Source organism: Ailuropoda melanoleuca, chromosome 11 (assembly GCF_002007445.2).
Source record: "Ailuropoda melanoleuca isolate Jingjing chromosome 11, ASM200744v2, whole genome shotgun sequence".
Taxonomy (NCBI): Eukaryota; Metazoa; Chordata; class Mammalia; order Carnivora; family Ursidae; genus Ailuropoda; species Ailuropoda melanoleuca.
The window spans coordinates 11,912,359-11,930,065 of record NC_048228.1 but is presented as its reverse complement, the minus strand read 5'-3'; the positions used below and the strand labels follow the sequence as shown (position 1 = coordinate 11,930,065).

Genomic DNA, 17,707 nt, shown 5'->3' with positions numbered 1-17,707 from the left:
CAAGCCCCAGCTTATTGGCTCTGAGACTCCGGACAAGTATTTCCCCTTGGGCCTCCGTTTCCTCATCTGTGTAATGGGAATCATGCTACAAGGCTGCTGAGAGGATGAAATAGGATAAAAGAGGTGAACATACTTACCACTAAGCCTGGCACACACTAGGTACCCACACTAAGCCTGGCACACACTAGGTGCTCAGTGAATGAGGGGTGAAACTGAGTCTAAGTGGGATGCTAAGGGTGGCCCAACCAAACACGGCCCTCATCCGCAGATCTGCTCTGTCTCCCGATCCCGCCCTCCATATCTCGGGGGCAGCTGCATCTCACCAGGGCCTCGAGCTTCTCGGTCAGGGCCTTGTTGACCCGATCCTTCTCCAGATTCTGGTTCTGAAGGCGCTCCACTGTCAGGGCCAGCTCTGTCACTCTGGAGGGAGGGCAGTAACAGAGGTGAAGGGGAGACCCACCCCACCTTCTCCTCAAACCCACCAGCTCTGTGTCCTTCATGCTTTCCCAAACCTCAGGAGGGACCCTAGCATCCACGTCCCTAGCTGTGTGACCTTGAGCAAGTCACTTCTCTCTGGACCTCAGACTGCTCGCCTGTAAAAGGAGAATGAGGATGCTCCTTGCTTTACATCCTGGGAAGGCACTCTGGGACCCGTCCAGGTCTCAGGAGCTAACAGCATCAGTTCTAGCATCAGTGGTTAAACTGCCTGTTCGTGTGCCCTGGACAAGAGCCCCCCCGAGTCTCAGTCTCCCCCTCTGTCACATAGGGCGTCGCGGCAGAGTGGCTGAGCTCACACAAGGGGGACGGGCCCACCGCCAGTCACTCGTTCCTCCCTGCATCCCCAGATGCGGGCTCTACAGGGATGCTGCCTCCTGCGCTGCCTGCCAGGCACCCACCTGGCACTGAGATTGGCCTTGTCCAGGTTGCTCTGCGCCTGCAGCTGGGCCAGGTCCTTCTCCTGGAGCACCCTGTCCCGCAGCTGCTCCTCCAGCTGCGTCTGCAGCAGCGCCTGCTTCTCCAGGGCCGCTTCGGCCCGGCTCTCAGCCAGCCGCAGGCCGGCGCTCAGCCCCAGGTCCGCCTCCTGGATGGCCCTCGAGGTCCGGGCCAGTTCCCCTCCCAAATGCAGCAGGTCCCTGGGGGAGAGAACACAGGATAGGCAGGGGATGGGGGCAGGCTCCCAAGTGCAAATTAAAATGGTATCAGGATACTACAGTGGGCTGAGTGGGATGTCACTACCAGATTGGAAAAAAAGAAAGTCCTATAACACACAATGTAGGTGAGGCTCTGGAGAAACAGGCCCTCCTCGACACCACTGGCATGAGGGTAAGTGGGTGTAACCACGACATAGGGCAATAAGGAAGAGCTCTGAAAATTATAAATGGATAGGCTCTTTGACCCACCAGCTACACCCCTAAGAGTTTATCCTACAGATACAGCCCAATGCAAGGAAAGGGCCCTGTGTGTAAGGTGATCCACTGTAGCACTGCTCATGTGAGAAATACTGGGGACAATCTAAATGTGCATCAAGGGGCACGTGGGTGGCTCAGTCGTTAAGCGTCTGCCTTCGGCTCAGGGCGATCCCAGATCCCTGGGATCGAGCCCCACATCAGGCTCCTCCGCTGGGAGCCTGCTTCTTCCTCTCCCACTCCCCCTGCTTGTGCTCCCTCTCTTGCTGGCTGTCGCTCTCTCTATCAAATAAATAAATAAAATCTTAAAATAAATAAATAAATGTGCATCAAAAGAGGGCTACTATTTTTTAAAAAGATTTCATTTATTTATTTGAGAGAGAGAGATAGCAAGAGAGAGGACGAGCAGGGAGGAGGGGCAGAGAGAAAGGAGAAGCAAGCTCNAGGGGCACGTGGGTGGCTCAGTCGTTAAGCGTCTGCCTTCGGCTCAGGGCGTGATCCCAGATCCCTGGGATCATGACCTGAGCTGAAGGCAGATGCTTAACCAATGCAGCCACCCAGGTGCCCCAGAAGAGTGCTACTGTTAAATAAACTTGGTCTATCCATTCAACGGAATACTCCGTAGCCAAGAAAAATGGGGAAGCTCTTCAGAGCTTGATACGGAGCCGCCTCCCAGTTATAACTATTAGGTGAAGACAGCATCTTCAAGAACACAAAGACGAGATTCCACCAAGAGTCTGGAGCAAAGGGGGTGGGGGAGGGAGAGAAAGAAAGTGCGCTCGAGAGAGAGAAAAAGAGAGAGAGAGAGAGTGTGTGTGATCTGCTGTATTTGCTTATATAAAATAAGCCTGGAAGGTCATGTAGGAAACTGGTCATACCACTCGCCTCCAGGAGGGGAGGGAAGCATCTGGGCCAGAAATTACAGAGGGGGGTGGGGGGGACTTTTCCCCTTTTGTACACCCTTTTGAAATTTGAACGGTGTGAATATATGAGTCATTCAAAAGTAAAGCGTGAAATTCTTATTTTTTTTTTAAGATTTATTTATTTTCTTGAGAGAGGGAGAGAGTAGGGGGAGGGGCAGAGGAAATCCCAAGCGGACTCCACACCAAGCATGGAGCCCGACATGGGGCTCAATCTCACGACCCTGAGATCATGACCTGAACCAAAACCAAGGNTAAGATTTATTTATTTTCTTGAGAGAGGGAGAGAGTAGGGGGAGGGGCAGAGGGAATCCCAAGCGGACTCCACACCAAGCATGGAGCCCGACATGGGGCTCAATCTCACGACCCTGAGATCATGACCTGAACCAAAACCAAGGGCTGGACGCTTAACTGAGCCACCCAGGGGCCCCACACCTCACTGAAGCTTAAAAAAAAAAAAATCTTAAAATGAAAATAAGTAAAGGGGTACCTGAAACCCCAACCTGAATCTGATCAAGAATTAAATCCAGGGGTGCCTGGGTGGCTCAGTCGGTTAAGTGGCTGCCTTTGGCTCAGGTCATGATCCTGGGGTCCTGGGATCAAGCCCTGCATTGGGTTCCCTGCTCATCAGGGAGCCTGCTTCTCCCTCTCCCTCTGCGCCTCCTCCCCGCTCGTGCTCTCTCTTGCTATCTCCATAAATAAAATCTTCAAAAAAAAAAAAAAAGAAATCGAACATCCAATTTACAGGAAATACAGGGGACAAAGGTGTTAAACACCACCTCAGAATCCAGACTATGGGAATCTCTTAGGACAACTGTCCCACTTTCCTTTTCTTTATTTCTTTATTTCTTTATTTGAGGGAGGGGGGGACAGAGCTCGAGCACAAGAGCAGGGGGAGGGAGAAGCCGACTCCCCACCGAGCAGGGAGCCCGACACTGGGCTAGATCCCAGGACAGTGGTATCATGACCTGAGTCAAAGGCAGACCCTAGCCAACTGAGCCACCCAGGTGCCCCCAACTGTCCCAGTTTTCTAAACAAACAAATGAAAAGACTTAAAAGATAAGTCAGCCAATCACATTTGGTGAGCATCTATGGGTCCTAATTCAAACAAATTATAAAGACAACAAGTGACTCATCTGTGACAATGACGAGTCTACTGGAAATCTGGACACTGAATATCCAATGACTTTCACAAAAGATCAATAATTAAACAAAGTTTTAATGCAGAAAAGGAAAGGAATTGGTTTGCCTGCCTCAGCTCTCCCCACAGCCTCACCTGCTCTCAAAGATCAAGCAGGACCAGGCTCCCCTACTGACATAGACCTTTGAGGCTCTCCCAACCTGACCTCCCTTCCCCTGCCTTTTGCTTCAACCCCACTGACTGCCATGTCCTCCTACCTCCAAGCCTTTGCTCACACTCTTCCCTCTGCCTGGAGCTCCCCTGGCTCTGCTGGTTAAAATCCTACCCAGCCCTCTAGGTCCAGGCAAATTCCATCTCCTCTATGAAGTGTTTCCTTGACCTCCCCAACCCTCCCATCCTTCTGAGAATCTGGGATATTCTCTGTTCTATTTCCATGTCACTCACCACTCCCTTCCTCAGTCTAGAATTTTGGGAGTCCATATCTTTTCATCACTAGAGTTTATGATGTCCTGTAGCAGAACCTGAATATTCTAGTGGATTAAAAGCAGGAGCTCTAAATCCTGACTTGGCCACTTACTGCTGTGTGACCTTGGGAAGGTCACTCTACCTCTCTGAACCTTCATGCCCTCATCTGTAAAACGGGGATCATTACAGTTCCTACCTCATGGGGACAGTGTAGATATCAGAAGAAATAAAATGGCCAAAGAGCCTAGCTCAGAGCAAACACCTAGTAAATGCTGACTGCCGCGATGGCGGTAGAAGTTCATTATTACTAGTTGTTTCTGCGTCTCCACAGGGCCGGGCACACGGTAAGTATGTCGGAATGGACTGCAGATCAACTGAGGTGAGTTGAATTCAGCTTAAAAAGCGGGGCTGTCTCCCAGCTGCTGCAGCGTCTCCCCAGGCCGTCCCTCCGCCAGCCGGGCCTCACTCACCTCTCGGTGGACATCTTCACTTCGCTGACTAGCCGACGGACCCCCACAACCTGCCTCCAGAGCAGGAGCAGGCGGCTGTGCTCATTGCTGAAGTAGGTGTTGAAGGACTGGAGGGAACGCGGGCGGAGTGAGGGCGGGCCCGCCCCCTCCCCGGCCCCGCCCCGGCTCCACCCCTCCCAGCCCCGCCTCCTCCCCAACTCCGATGGGATGCTCCCGGGAGGCCCTGTGGCCCAGGATGTGGGTCTTCCCCCAGGCCTGCGCCCGGCCAGCCTACAGGGGAAGGCGGGGAGCTGTCCCCGCACAGGGAACTGGGTTGCAACGCCTCCACCGGCTGCGGCTGCAAGAGGCAGCGCAAAGGTCAGAAAGTGCTGGAGACCCAGGTTTGCATCCCAGCTACCAGGGGCATCGTTGCATCATCGTGCGCGGTTACTTAACTTCTCTTTAAAATGAGCGTGACGGCACCTACCACACACAGGTATTATGAGGAACAGTGGAGAACATGCACGCCAGGCACGTGGTACGGACTAAGCAAGGCCAGCTATTATGATGACCACTATTTACTTCTCCTAAAGGGCTCACCTGCCAGGAGGGCCTCCCTCTCCTGACCCCTTAGTCCTACCCCTCAGGTCAGGCTGGGCCCACAGGCCTCCCAGCACCCCCATGCCCACCTCCTCCTCACGCCTCCACGCCGCCTCCCGCTGCTCCAGCTCCTTACAGCAGCGTGTCCAGTCGGTAGTCACCTTGCGTATGTCCTCACTCAGAGCCTGGTTGGCCGAGCTCGCCTGGTCAAGCTGCTCTCGGAGCATGGAGTTCACCTGGGCCAGGCTGGCACTCCTGGAGGGTGCAAAAGGGACACCGGTGGGCACATGGCAGGAGAGGACAGCCCTGTCCGCCCTGCGCCCTCCCTGCAGCGTCCCACCTCTGCTGCTCCTCCTCCAGGCGGACGAGGGCGCTCTCCAGGTCGTGGCTGTGCTCCGTGTCCTGGGTGGGAGAAGTGGGGCATCAGCCTGGGCAACAGAGGGAAGGGCCTGCCTTGCCCCACCCCGGCACCCACCCTCAGCCGCTGCTGCTCCAGCTCTGCGGATCTCTCCACCAGCTGCTGCTCCAGCTCCGAGCACTTCTTCTTGTACTGGAGGGTCTGTGATGGGTGGGGAGTGGAAGATTAGCCCCAGGGCTGGAGGGCAGGGCAAAGCCAGCACATGGGGGGACAGGAGCAGGAGTCGGTGGCCCTGACCTTGGCCTGCAGCCGCTGCACCAGCTGGGCCTGCCGCTGCTGGCCTTCCTGGTAGGCCTGCAGCTTGCGCCGGTAGGAGGCCTGCTCCTCCTGCAGCTGCCTCCGCAGCTCCACGCTCTGCCGTACCAGCCCCCTGGGCTCGGGCGTTTCCAGCTCCCCAGACTCCAGCCGCACAGCCTGCTCCAGCTGCAGGGAAGGTCCCTGGGTGAGAGGCCTGGGCCTCCCGGGAAGGCAGGCACAGAACTCTGCAGGGGATGCCAGGCTGAGCCTGGACCCACAATGCCTTGCAGGCACGTATGGGCAAGCCCAGGGTGCAATGCACGCGTGCACAGGGTAATGCAGCTGTGCACAGACACGGGTTGAACATGCATGGACACACAGACAAGGCACGGGTGGACACATGCAGGTGGGCCCACGAACATGTGCATGCAAAACACAAAATTGCACGGGGTTGGGGGGAGGGGAACCTCATAGGCCCTCCGTGCACTTGCGTGGGTGCGCCATGAGCCTCTCTGCTGAATACCTCAGCCAGCTGCGGTTGATTATTAGCAACATGCCCATGTCTCCCCACCCCCACCCAAGGTGAGCTCAGGAAAACCTGGATTTTTGTTCCCCACTGTATCTTAGACCCAGGAGAGTAGCAGCGGCATGCTTGTTGACTCACGCATTAATCGCGTGAGCATATGTGAATACACTCAAACAGAGGCAAAAACATACACGTGCATATCTGAGCTTAGAGACGGGCACACACATAAGGCAGAGTGGCAGTCTCAAACACCCCCAGGGTGACGCAGATGAACTCCCCGCCCCGCCCCCACGCCCCATACGCAGTACTCTGTAAGAGGCACACTCCCGAACTTAGGGCATGCTTATTGACACCTTCTCCTCCCAGCCCAGCCTCGGGTTACTCCCCCTCCCACCTTATGGGAAGCTGCTGTCAGCGCCCTGCTCCACCCCCAGGCAGCTGGCAGCCTGTTCATTGTCAGACCCCGTGAGCACAGACCGGGTGCCTGGATGCCTGCATGCCTGCGTTGTCATCATTGTTGCTCTGGCTGAGCCTCCTAACCCCTTAGGCACCTGCTGGTCCCAGGGGGCCCTGCAGCCTCCTCGAGCTGTTGGGGAAGGGAGGAAGGAGCAGGCAGCTGAGGATGAGCGGGACTGACAGAGGAGTGACAGTGCCCAGGGAGAACCAAGGGGAAGACAGCCCCAGCTGGCTGATCCTGACCCAGGCCCACACTCACCATCCATCTCCCCAGTGCCTGGCCTGCTAGCCCAGGCACGCCATTCACATGCCCTCCCACACCAGGTCCTGGGAAGCCAACAGCAAGGGCAACTACTCTCACCTTGGTTAAGTAACAGGACCAGGCCAGGCCAGCCGTCCGGGCCTACATTCACCCAGTATGCCCGGGAGCCCCTCGACGAGCCACCAACCGTGCTAACAACTGGCCTCTCCCCACCCCACCCCATGTGCTGGGGTCAGGGCTGGAGCAGGGTGACAGTGGCCACTGGGGTGCCACCCATGAAGAGGGGCCGGTGGGGAGCGCTTGAGGGCCTCTGCCTGGAAGGTAGGCTGCAGGACCATGACCAGTGTCTGCATGGAGTCTGCCTAAGTCAGGTGACAGGCCCAGCATCCCCATCTGCACGTGGCGGTACTGAGATACCATGTGTGCTGTGCACTGACCCAGGTGCAGCTCACTGGCTGTGGCTGGGCCGTGTTCTGTCATTTGTCTCCATATGGGACCCTGTGTGTCTTTGCGTCTAGGCCTTCACAGGAACCTCAGTGAGTGCCCATGTGTTCATGTGGGTTTTTTTTTTTTAATTTTACTTATTTATTTGAGAGAGCAATACAGAGATAGTGAGAGAGAGCACAAGTGGGGAGGAGAGGGAGAAGCAGGCTCTCCATGAGCAAGGAGCCCAACAAGGGGCTCAATCCCAGGCCCCTGGGATCATGACCTGAGCCGAAGGCAGACGCCTAACCGACTAAGCCACCCAGGCGCCCCCGTTCATGTGTGTTTATGTCTGCATGCAGACCTGTAAGTGGGCGAGCAGGGCTGGGGAGCATGTCTGGGCTCCACACGTGTCTGCGGCATGCGTATCAGCAACTCTATGCCTTGTGCAGGTATGCAGCGACCTCCGTCTGGCGGTGTGTGTCCGCGAGACGTGAGACCATAGGTGTTGTCCGCAGGATCGGGTAGCTTAGGGGTGTAGCTGTGCATCTGGGAGGTATGTGCTGTGAAGACGGGGGGCTGTGTGGTGTCTGGCCGGGAGTGGGACTTATGCTATGTCTGGTCCATGATCCAGAGTGTATCACTATGGGGAACTTGTGTTTCTATATGACATCTGTGTTTGTGTCCGGTTGGCGTCTGATTGGGGCCCCTGCTCTGTGTGCTTTGCCCATCTGTGTGACCCAGGTGCTATTTGCTGTTGTGATTTAGGGGGGTTCAGGCAGTCATTGGGTGCGCCATGGGCTTCCCCAGTGCTCACAGCCAGGCCCGGGCCACTCCCGGCCACACCTCGGCCCTTTGCACAAACTTCACCTCTCACAAAACAGCCTTTCAGTTTAACTTCTAATTCAAAAGGGAAAGAGGCGGGTCACCACGCTGAGGATGAAAGAAGTTTACTGTCTCCCTTAGCAACCGCTGCCTTACTACCCGCCATTCATTCACTGGATCCAGGTTGCCATGGACACTGGGGGAGCCCAGGGGGTCTGTCCTGTGGAGCCCTGCGGGGCGTGGCCATGCCTGCCTTCCCATTCCCAGCTGTCCTCGCCCAACACCTGCTCCTCAGGGACAGTAAGATGGGGGGAAGGGCTCCACAGGGACCGTGAGATCCTCCTTCTGACCTGGGAAGTGGCCATGGGGAGCCTCTGCCTCAGTTTCCCTACATGCCGTCAACAGGACACAGATCCTGACCTCACCTCCACTTCTTTTTCCCAGGGATGCCGTGGGGCTGAAAGGGTCAGAACAACCTCACTGACGGGCCTCCAAACAGCCCCCATGTAACCGTTACGGCCACACGCCTGCCGGTCCTGCCCCCTGTACCATGGGAACAAGTGGACAGCAGGGACTGAGCATCACAGGACCACAGAGCCCTGGACCTGGGGTCTTAACCCAGCTCCACCACTGACCTTGGGCCTACCGAGCCCTTGCTCTGGGCCTGCTTCCCCATCTGTAATAAGGTGATCTCCAGGCTCTGGTGTTCTCTGGGAGCCCTGTCCCAGGACAGGCCCGAAGGTCATTCTCATCCAAACCCTGCCTGCAGGCGGCGGGGGTGGGGGGCCTCACTCACACCACCTCACACCACCTCACACCAAGAAAAGTGAAATACCCGGCTCCCTCTATGTGCTACTCAGGGGCCTCCCCAGCCCCATGAGGGAATCTTCCAGACTAATGCAGCCCCCTACCCAACCAGCCTTTGGCTTGCTGCAGCCCCAGCCTCAGAAGCTGTGTTTTAGCAGAAAAGAAACCAGCCACCTCCCACCTCTCATTCTCTTCCCCTGCCAGCTAGGGGGACCGCGCCAGCTTCCTTCTCAGTCAGAAGCTAGCATTTAAGAGGCAGCCCCCGGGGGCCTGGCACTGTGCCAGTGGCCAAAAGATGAGAGGGGCTAAACTGGAAGAGGGCTGGCTCAAGGCCCCATCACCCCCAACAACAGGGGACTCGGGCCAGCCCACCCCTCCACACCTCCTGCCAAACCTGGGAAAACTAGCTCTGCACTGTCCCCAGCACTATGGACCACTCCGGGCCCCCCGCCCAGCTCCTCCGCAAGTCTTGACAAGTTGGGGGGCCTGTCCAGGCGAGCCAATGCCAGGACACTGGCACACCTCCCAACCACACACATAAATGCATGTCCCTCCTCCCCACAGGAGTATGCAAGCCTCTACATGACAGGCCCAGCCCAGGGATCCTCGGCTAACCTGGCTCTGCCTAGCGCACAGGGGGCTCTGGGCCAGCTTCCAGCTCTGGGCTTCAGTCTCCCATTTGTTATAGCCAGAGGGTCATGTCTGAGGTCCTTCCAGCTTTCCAACTGCCCCCCTGGAACTCCCAGCCCAGTTGTCTCTTCCTACACCCAGAAAACAAAATGGCAAAGCACAGCCCTGGGCTGGGGGTCGAGAGCCCTATAGCCTTCACTGGCTGTGTGACCCCAAGCCTGGTGCTGTCCCTCTCGGAGCCTGCTATCTCCTCTATTAACTGAGCATCATGATGGTCTCAACCTTGGTGCAGCAGACGTGAAGCACCAGCAAGCACCTGGCCCAGAGTAAGCACTCAGTAAACAGTAGTTACTGCCTCGACAGTTACCGCCCACACACCTCCCACCTAGACACGCCCTCCCTCGCGCAACTCTCTCACCAACTTCCAGCCACCATCCACTCCCTAGCGTCGCCTCTCACAAGCCCCGAGGCCCAAAGGAGACAGCGCACCAAAAACGTGTAGTCCTGGCCCAGGCCCTAGGGTCCCCACAAGCCTACCGCACAGGTGCCCAGGGAATGTGAGTCCTACCTGGACTAGGAGGCTAGCCTGGCTTCCAGGCCTGGCCAGGCTTCGAGGTCTCACTTCCATGGGGAGTGGCTGCAGGTCTGCGGCTGCCCCAGAAGGCCGGCAGAATACTGCCTGTGCCAGGCACTCAGCCTGCCTGCCTCAGTGTCCAGCCACCACTGGACGGACCCCAAGACCCATGTACGTGGGAGCACAGAGAGATGTCCAGACACTCGAGGGGTGGCGGGGGCCTCTAGGGGCCTTACTCTCTGGGCCCCCACCCCAAGCAGGTGTGGGACAGTTAGGAATGAAATACCCTGGTGACAGGCACTTTATTCCATCACCTCGCTGACTCCTCACCAGCCCACATCATATTAGCATCCCCGCGACAGAAAACAGACTGGGAGGGCACGGTGATTTGCTCCAGGCCACTCACGCTGGCAGGGCCACAATCGGCACCCAGGCCAGCCTGACTCCGGGCCCACCCTCAGCCCAGTGCCCAGGCCTGGCCCTCGCAGCAGGGGAGCACCCTGCCCCAGCTCTCGGCCGTCAGGCAGCACCCACCCTCTCGCTGACCGCGGTGTACTTGATGGCCAGCTCATCACGCTCCGCGCGGCTCTGGGCCAGCAGGTCCTCCACGCGGGACAGCTCCTGCTGCAGCAGCTGGTTCTCCTCCTGCAGTGACAGCACTGATGCCATCTCTGGGGCTGGCAGCGGGGCTGGAGAGGGACAGCAGGCACGAAGTTGGCTCCCCCCACCCCCCTGCTAGTGCAGGGGGACATCCTCCCACTACATACATCACCGGAGGCGGGAAGAGGGACAGGGCCCCTGAGCGGGGATGCAGCAGCAGGGCACACAAACACAGCTGAAGAAAGGGCGGGCGGGGGGTGCAGAGAGATGGGCCTAGAGCTAGACTCAGAGTGGACACAACCACAGCGGAAGGGTGGCCCCAGCAGGCCCAGAATGTGCGGGAGGCAGGCTGGATCTAGGAGGCAGGGACTAGACCTGAATTCTAGCTCCTTCCTTCTCCAACTGTTACTCTTCTCTGGGCCTCAGTTTTGCTGTTCTGGAAATGAGTGGAACGGTAACCAGACCCGACCAGGAGAGCAGAGAGGCCTCACTTAAGGGAAGGGCTTCATGTAACTTCTGAAGCCAGGGCTTGAGACAGCATGGGTCATGTTGGGAAGAGGAGGAGAAAGAGGAAGAGGGAGGAGGAAGACGAGGAGGGGAAAAAAGGCCAAAGGGAGAAGCAGAACTGTCCCCCCCGCCCCATCCTATGGGCTCCCCTTCCATCCCAGAACTGGACACACACCACAGGCCTCTAGGCTCTTCCAGCCTGAGGTGAGGGCTCTCTAAGTCTCTCCCTGCCTGGGGCTCCTAGGGGGCCCAACATTCCTGGTCCTCCCAAGGAGGTTGAGCGTGGACAAGGACTGTGGCCAGAGCACCAGAAACATCATGAAGGAGAGCTGCAAATACACCAGCTGCGACGGAGTGTGCCCTTCCCAGACTCCCAAACCACAGATGAGCCTTGGATGCCATCCACCAGGAGGAACGGGGGCCCATCAGCCTCTCTCTCCGGGCGGGGGATGGTCAGTACCACCCCTCGGACTTCTGCAAAGTCCTGAGCTGAGCTGAGCTGCCCTCCCCCTGTAATCTCAAGTTCAGGCAGCGCACTCTTTCCCTGGGAGAGAACGTGGTGTTTGGGTCTAAGTCTTTGCTACGCGCTGCCGGAGGGGGTGCTCATCTCCACTATCTAGCAGCACCACATGGGGAACAACTCTGGGCAAATATACCTCTGAGCCTCCATTTCCTCATCTGTAAAATGGGCACCTCCGTCACGGGGTTGTGCCTGCCTCACAGTGACTCACTATTGTCACTGACTGCAGGAAAGGGGGATATGAGGAGGGGTGAGGTGCAGGCAGTGTCTCTGGAAGGTGAAAGAAGAGTAGCACCTTGGCTCTCAGGCTGGGAGAGGTTGCGGGTGACAATCTCCCGGATGCGGGCAGGCAGGCCAGCGGTCCTGGGAGAGTCCTGGGCCGGGTCCTGCTCGCTCAGGCCCTTCTCCTGGCCTGCTCTCAGGACGCTGCTCTCCAAGGTCTGGGGGGAGGGGAGGGGGAGAGAAGCTCTGAAGGGGACCTGGGACCCTGGGCTCCCTGCCCTAGGTGGGAGAGGAACAATGTCCTGCTTCCAAACACGTGGGTGCCCAGGGGACCCTCAGGAAATCCCCCAAACGGAGGGAAACCTGGGAGTTAAAATGGCAAACAGCCCCATGGGAAGGCACTCTGTGTGCCCCCTGCCCCAGGGAAGGAGGGCCCACCAAGGGCCAGAGAAGCGAACCAAACCACACGGCCCACTCACAAACCCCATCAGGGCAGCACAGTGTCGAGGGCGCCAGTCCAGCTCCAATGCTACATGGGTGAGGATTCCACTGTGCTAGCAGAAGTCACCTCAACCCTTAAATCTGGGAGCAGGGATCCCCTTTTCCCCACGGGGCACTGGGATAAGGGAGCCATAGCAGTTGAGCCCTGAAGCACCGGCTCTACCCCCAGTCTGGCTGAGAGCTGCAAGCTGGGGCCCCTGTGCACCCCAAACCCACATCTCCCATGCCATCACCCCAAGATGCACCCACCACTCCCCCACTCCTGCTAGACTTACACTCCCCTGCCCAGGGCAGGGTGGCCACAGGCCTCAGGACCCACCTGGATAATGGTCTCCAGTGCCAGCTGGGCCTCCAACGGTTCCTCCAGCCCCAAACTCATGGGGGGGAAGCTGTGGGGACCCCCCTCCAGGCCCTTTTCCAGGGCCCCAGAAACCAGCTCAGCTCGCCCATCCCACAGTCAGACGCAATGCTGAGCACAGGGCAGATTAGGCTTAAACCCGGCAGTGCCCCCATGTGACCACCGAGGTGGGAGGGGCTGAGGGAGGGGGAGGGGCTGGGGAAGGAGGGGAGGGGAGGGAAGAGAGGGAAGAGGAGGGATGAAGAGGGGGAGGGGAGGAGGGAGGAAAGGAGGTAAGGGAGAAAGGGAAAGGATGGAGAGAGGGAAGAGGAGGGCCCTGGAGCTAAGGACCCACCTTGCCCCCAGCCCCCAGACTCACTGTCCACCCGCCCCAGCTGCTGGGTCCTAGAGCCCTCCAAGCCGAGGGGGTGGGGTTAGTATCAGGAGGCGGGAAAGACCAGTCTTACACCTTCTTTGCTGACCCAGACGGGGGTCACGTGATTTGCGAAGCCTGTATTCCCAGGGTGCTGGGAAGACGTTTTCCCACGACACGTTCAGGGCAAAGATCGGGACCGTGGAATTGCCCACACCAAGCGATCTGAATCCCCTCATCCCCTCACCCCCACTCCCAGCCACACACACAGGCTGTGTGCTTCTGAGAAAGCAACTTTGCCTCTCTGAGCCTCACTGTCCTCTTGTAAGATGTGGATAATATTGGCACCCATCTCAGGGAGTTGTCTGGGAGATTAAACCAAAAACCGTGAGGGCACAAAGGGCATGTAACTCAGGGCCGGGCTCATTGGGAGCATTCGATAAATACCGATTTCACTCACTGGAAAATCCAAAACGGACCGTCCCTGTACCCCAGGGCCAGAGGTCCACCCACCACCTCCCATGGTTCCTGCCCTGCAGCAAGGACGCTGCCTGGAGCAGTTAGGCCCCAAACTCTGGACTGCCCGGCCTATCTGTGGTCCCAGCTGGTCCCATGTGGTACATGGGAGTCCCAGCTCTACCACTCCTCGGCAGTATGATGACCTTGGACAAGGTACCTCTCTGAGCCTCAGTTCCTTCATCTCTAAAATGGGACTGAGAGCCCCTACCACACAGAGTCACTGAGGATCCAGTGGGTTGAAAGGTATAAGGGGGTTTAAGCCCCAGCGGGCGCAGAGTAAGCCATGAGCAGATGGCATGCTGCTGTTCCTGATTTCATTAGCATCACTCCTGCTTCCTGTGGCCCCTCTAAGTGCCATGTCCCGGACGAGGCATATTTGATGTAGCTCATTAAATCCCCACCTCAACCCATTTCCAGATGAGAAAACCAAGGCCTAGAGAGGTTAGAGCTCTCACTCATTCAAAGTGACATGCCACAGGGAAGGGGTAAGCCCAGAGCTCGTTCCACTTGGGCCAGGCAGCCCCCCAATAAGGGCTCCAAGGCGAGGCCAGGCATTTCCCCTTACGACTCTACTACTCTGTCTAGGTCAGACCCAGGAATGCAGCAGGTGCTACATAAATGCACATCAGTCAGGCTGCACCCCTCATCCTCAACTAGGAAGTCCGTTCTGCAAATGGAAAACCAGGAAACAGGGCACCAGGCCAAAAAGGTAAGTGCCACCAAGTTGCCGTGGCAACCGCGGCCAAATTTAGGCAGAAGTGAACTCAGCCAGGGGCAGAGAGCTGTCACTACAAAACTTCGGGACTCCCATTTTCCCACCTCCAGACGCCCTCCAGAAGTCCCCACTACAGGCTGCACACCCATAATCAGAGCAGGGGGGAGGTCACAAACACCCCCTGGGCCAGGATCTCCAACCCTTCTTACGCAGCCTGGCAGAGGGGGCCCCAGATGTGCTTGGTGAACTGAATTATTCTGTGCCTTCCCCCAGCCCAGTGCCCTAAGGGATCAGGAGAAGGGAGCAGGATGCCAGAACCCTCGGCTCTGCCCAGAGTTCTCCACCTAGAGTCCGACTGGGTTCTCTAGATCCCAAGAGATCATATCTAACCCTTGTGTGCACCGTCTCTACAGCCAAATCTCAAAACAGTGATTGCATTCCTCATAGAAAAGTCTAGACCTTATAGCTTCAAAATCCAACTGCAGGCTTGGCTATGCCTCCCCACCAGCTGTGTGACCTGGGCCAGTGACTTCGCCTCTCTGAGCCTCAGTTTCCTCATCTGTAAAATGGGACACTAATGGTGCCTGTTTCTATCATGAGGACTCAATGAGGTGATCCATGCTTAGCTGTGTGCTTGGATGTGGTGTGGCAGAGACCGCTATGCGTTCACCAAAACATATTTCCAAGTCTTATAAGGAGATGGGACTCCCTTGCCCGTCAGATAAGGCCATGTGATCACGTTCTGGTCAGGAGAATTAAGATAGAAAGAATGTGTGCCACTTCAGACCTGGCCCGTAAAAACCTCCCATGAGGGACTGTTTATCTCCTTCCCTGTCCACAAGCTGGAAGGAAATAATGCTGAGCCACAAGCTGGAGGGGTCTGGGTCCGTGGGTCGCCATGTAGAAAGCCACCTGCCAAACACCCAACAGGACTTTCCATGGATGAGAAATAAACTTCTTTTAAGTCTCTGAGATTTCAGAGTTTCACTGTCACATCAACTAGTGTTACCTTAATGATTACATGCTGTTAAATAGTGCATAAGTGTTGGCTCTTACTAGTGTTACCATTACTACCGCTGGTATTATGGGCTCTTCCCAGTACCCATTCTAGAACCTTGTGCCTGGTACCCAGTAGCATATCTCATCCATTGTTTTGTGAATAAATACAGAGGAGACACTCTTTGCACATGTTCCCTCCCCACCCCTGCTGGACCCTGGCCCACCCTCCCAGCCTGTTTGGCCTTTGCCCACCCTTCCAGCCTGCTGTTTGCCAGATCTAGCAGCAGGAACCAGCCAAAAAGTCCCGCAGAGATTACTCATGAGTTTCAAACACATCTGTGCTCTTACCCACTTATGCCTTTATTCTCCTACTGCTAACTAGAAATTATAACAAAAACACTGAACCATCCATGAGCCCGGCCCTCTGCCCATAACGTTGCATCTGTACCTTATCTGTTTTAATCTTCTTGACAGCCCTGTGATGTCAGTACTGTTCTACCCATTTTACAGATGACAACACTAAGGCTCAGCAAAGTTAAATAACTTGCTCAGAGTTACCCAGCATGAAGAGCTACAGCCACATGTGAGACCCAGGCACGCCTTGTTCTAAAGTTTTGAGCAATAACAGCAATGGCTCCCATTAGGTAGCGCTTCCTGTGTGCCAAGCACCACCCTGGGTCTCAGACGTGTATTATATAAGCGGCTGCCATCTTGTGCTTGCACCGCTGAGATGGCTCTTCATAGGTCTCCCTGCTTCCACTCTTGTCCCTCAGTTCCAGTCTGTTCTCACGGAATAGAGATCACACCCTTCTTCGGCTCAATACCCCCTGCCACACACACACACTGCCTCCTATCACACTCAAAATAAAATAACAAAATTCAAAGTCCTGCCACAGCATATGAGGCTTGCCGGATCTGGCTCCAGTCCACTTCTCCCACCTGATCATCCCCTTCTCTTTGCCCCCTTGCTCAAGCCATCCTATAGCCATGCTGGCCTTGATTCTCATCCAAGCACATCAGGCACACTCCCACCTCAGGACATTTGCACCTGCCACTTTCTTTGCCTGCAGTGCTCTTCCCTCTTTTGCATGGCTGATTCTGGCTTGTCAACCAGATCTTGACTCAAAAATATCGCCTATGAGAGAGCTAACCCTGACCTCCTAGCAGCTTAAGTGGTCCCTGCCTGTAGTCATACACTGTTTTCTCTAACATCTATGTTGTCTGTCTCCTCCGAGGACAGGGACCAAGTTGGCCTTGTTCAATGCTGTCTCCACAGCCAACGCTCCATGAACGGCTGTTGAATGAATGACTGCTAAGAGACAAGTAATAATATAGGAAACTAAATGAAAGAAATTGAAAAGAAAAAGAAACAATTCCCCTGAGCTTTGGTGGGGGTTACATCGGGTAAGTCCTGGCCATAAACGATGTCACCCACAGACTGGGATCCCAGAAGGACCCCCAGGGAACATGTGGCCAGCACCTGCTGCATCCCAGGAGCTCAGGGTAAAAACCTGACAGCGACCCCACAGGGGACCCCTGAGTGGGAAGGGTGCCTAGTGTCCAAGGGCTGGCCCTCATCCCCAGGGCTTGAGAGAAAGCCTGGGGAGAGGAGGAGCTAAGTCAGGCAAAGCCTCAAAGATGGAGGAGTTCTGACTCCTGAGGTCTTTTCTGAACCCTGCTCCTGACTAAGGAGCCCAGCCTGGCCTTAGCCTCCGTCTGCTCCGGACTTTTTATTTATTAAGCACCTGCTGTGAGCCCAGCTAAGGAAAAGAGGAAATCTCAGATGAAAACAAACAGAAGGTATCCTGATGGATCCTGCCCCACAGTGTCCTAATATCCCAGACAAGTCCCAGTCCCAGGAGGAGCTGGGGAGACTGACCACCAAGGGACCAGACATCAGCGCAGAGCCCAGTCCTCTCGGGTTTGCATAAAAATCACGACGGAGCCCATTCAAAATGCCAACTATAGGCCCCATGTTGAGAAACCCGAGGAGGGCCCAAATCCCTGCACAGGCTGTGCCATCTTGGGCAACTCAGTTGACCACTCTGGGCCTCAGATTCCTCATCGGTAAAATGGGGTTACTTTGCACGCCGTCGGGTCGCAGCGAGGGCGAAATGCCTTCCCCAGCGAGGACAACGGGGACGGCGTCGGGCCCACAGGAAGCTGCCGCGCCGGAGCCGCTGTTTGTGGCGACGGTGGGGAAGGGCCTCCCGCGGCGGCCCAGCCGGCGGGCTGAGGGGACCCGGCACGGGGGCGCCCATCGGGGCCTCAGGCC

General features: G+C 56.6%; 1 protein-coding gene across 1 annotated transcript in view; it reads right to left on the bottom strand.

The window, feature by feature from the left end:
- Positions 1–13,039, bottom strand: part of LOC100470624 (rootletin) — a 53,206-nt gene extending 40,167 nt beyond the window's left edge. Inside the window, 10 exon segments of the mRNA XM_034671258.1 lie at positions 324–420; positions 897–1,133; positions 4,403–4,509; positions 5,071–5,236; positions 5,322–5,383; positions 5,457–5,540; positions 5,637–5,822; positions 10,674–10,828; positions 12,062–12,206; positions 12,809–13,039. Of these exon segments, the coding sequence (XP_034527149.1) occupies positions 324–420; positions 897–1,133; positions 4,403–4,509; positions 5,071–5,236; positions 5,322–5,383; positions 5,457–5,540; positions 5,637–5,822; positions 10,674–10,828; positions 12,062–12,206; positions 12,809–12,868 (1,299 nt within the window). The 5' untranslated portion in view covers positions 12,869–13,039.
- Positions 13,040–17,707: the final 4,668 nt, after the last annotated feature.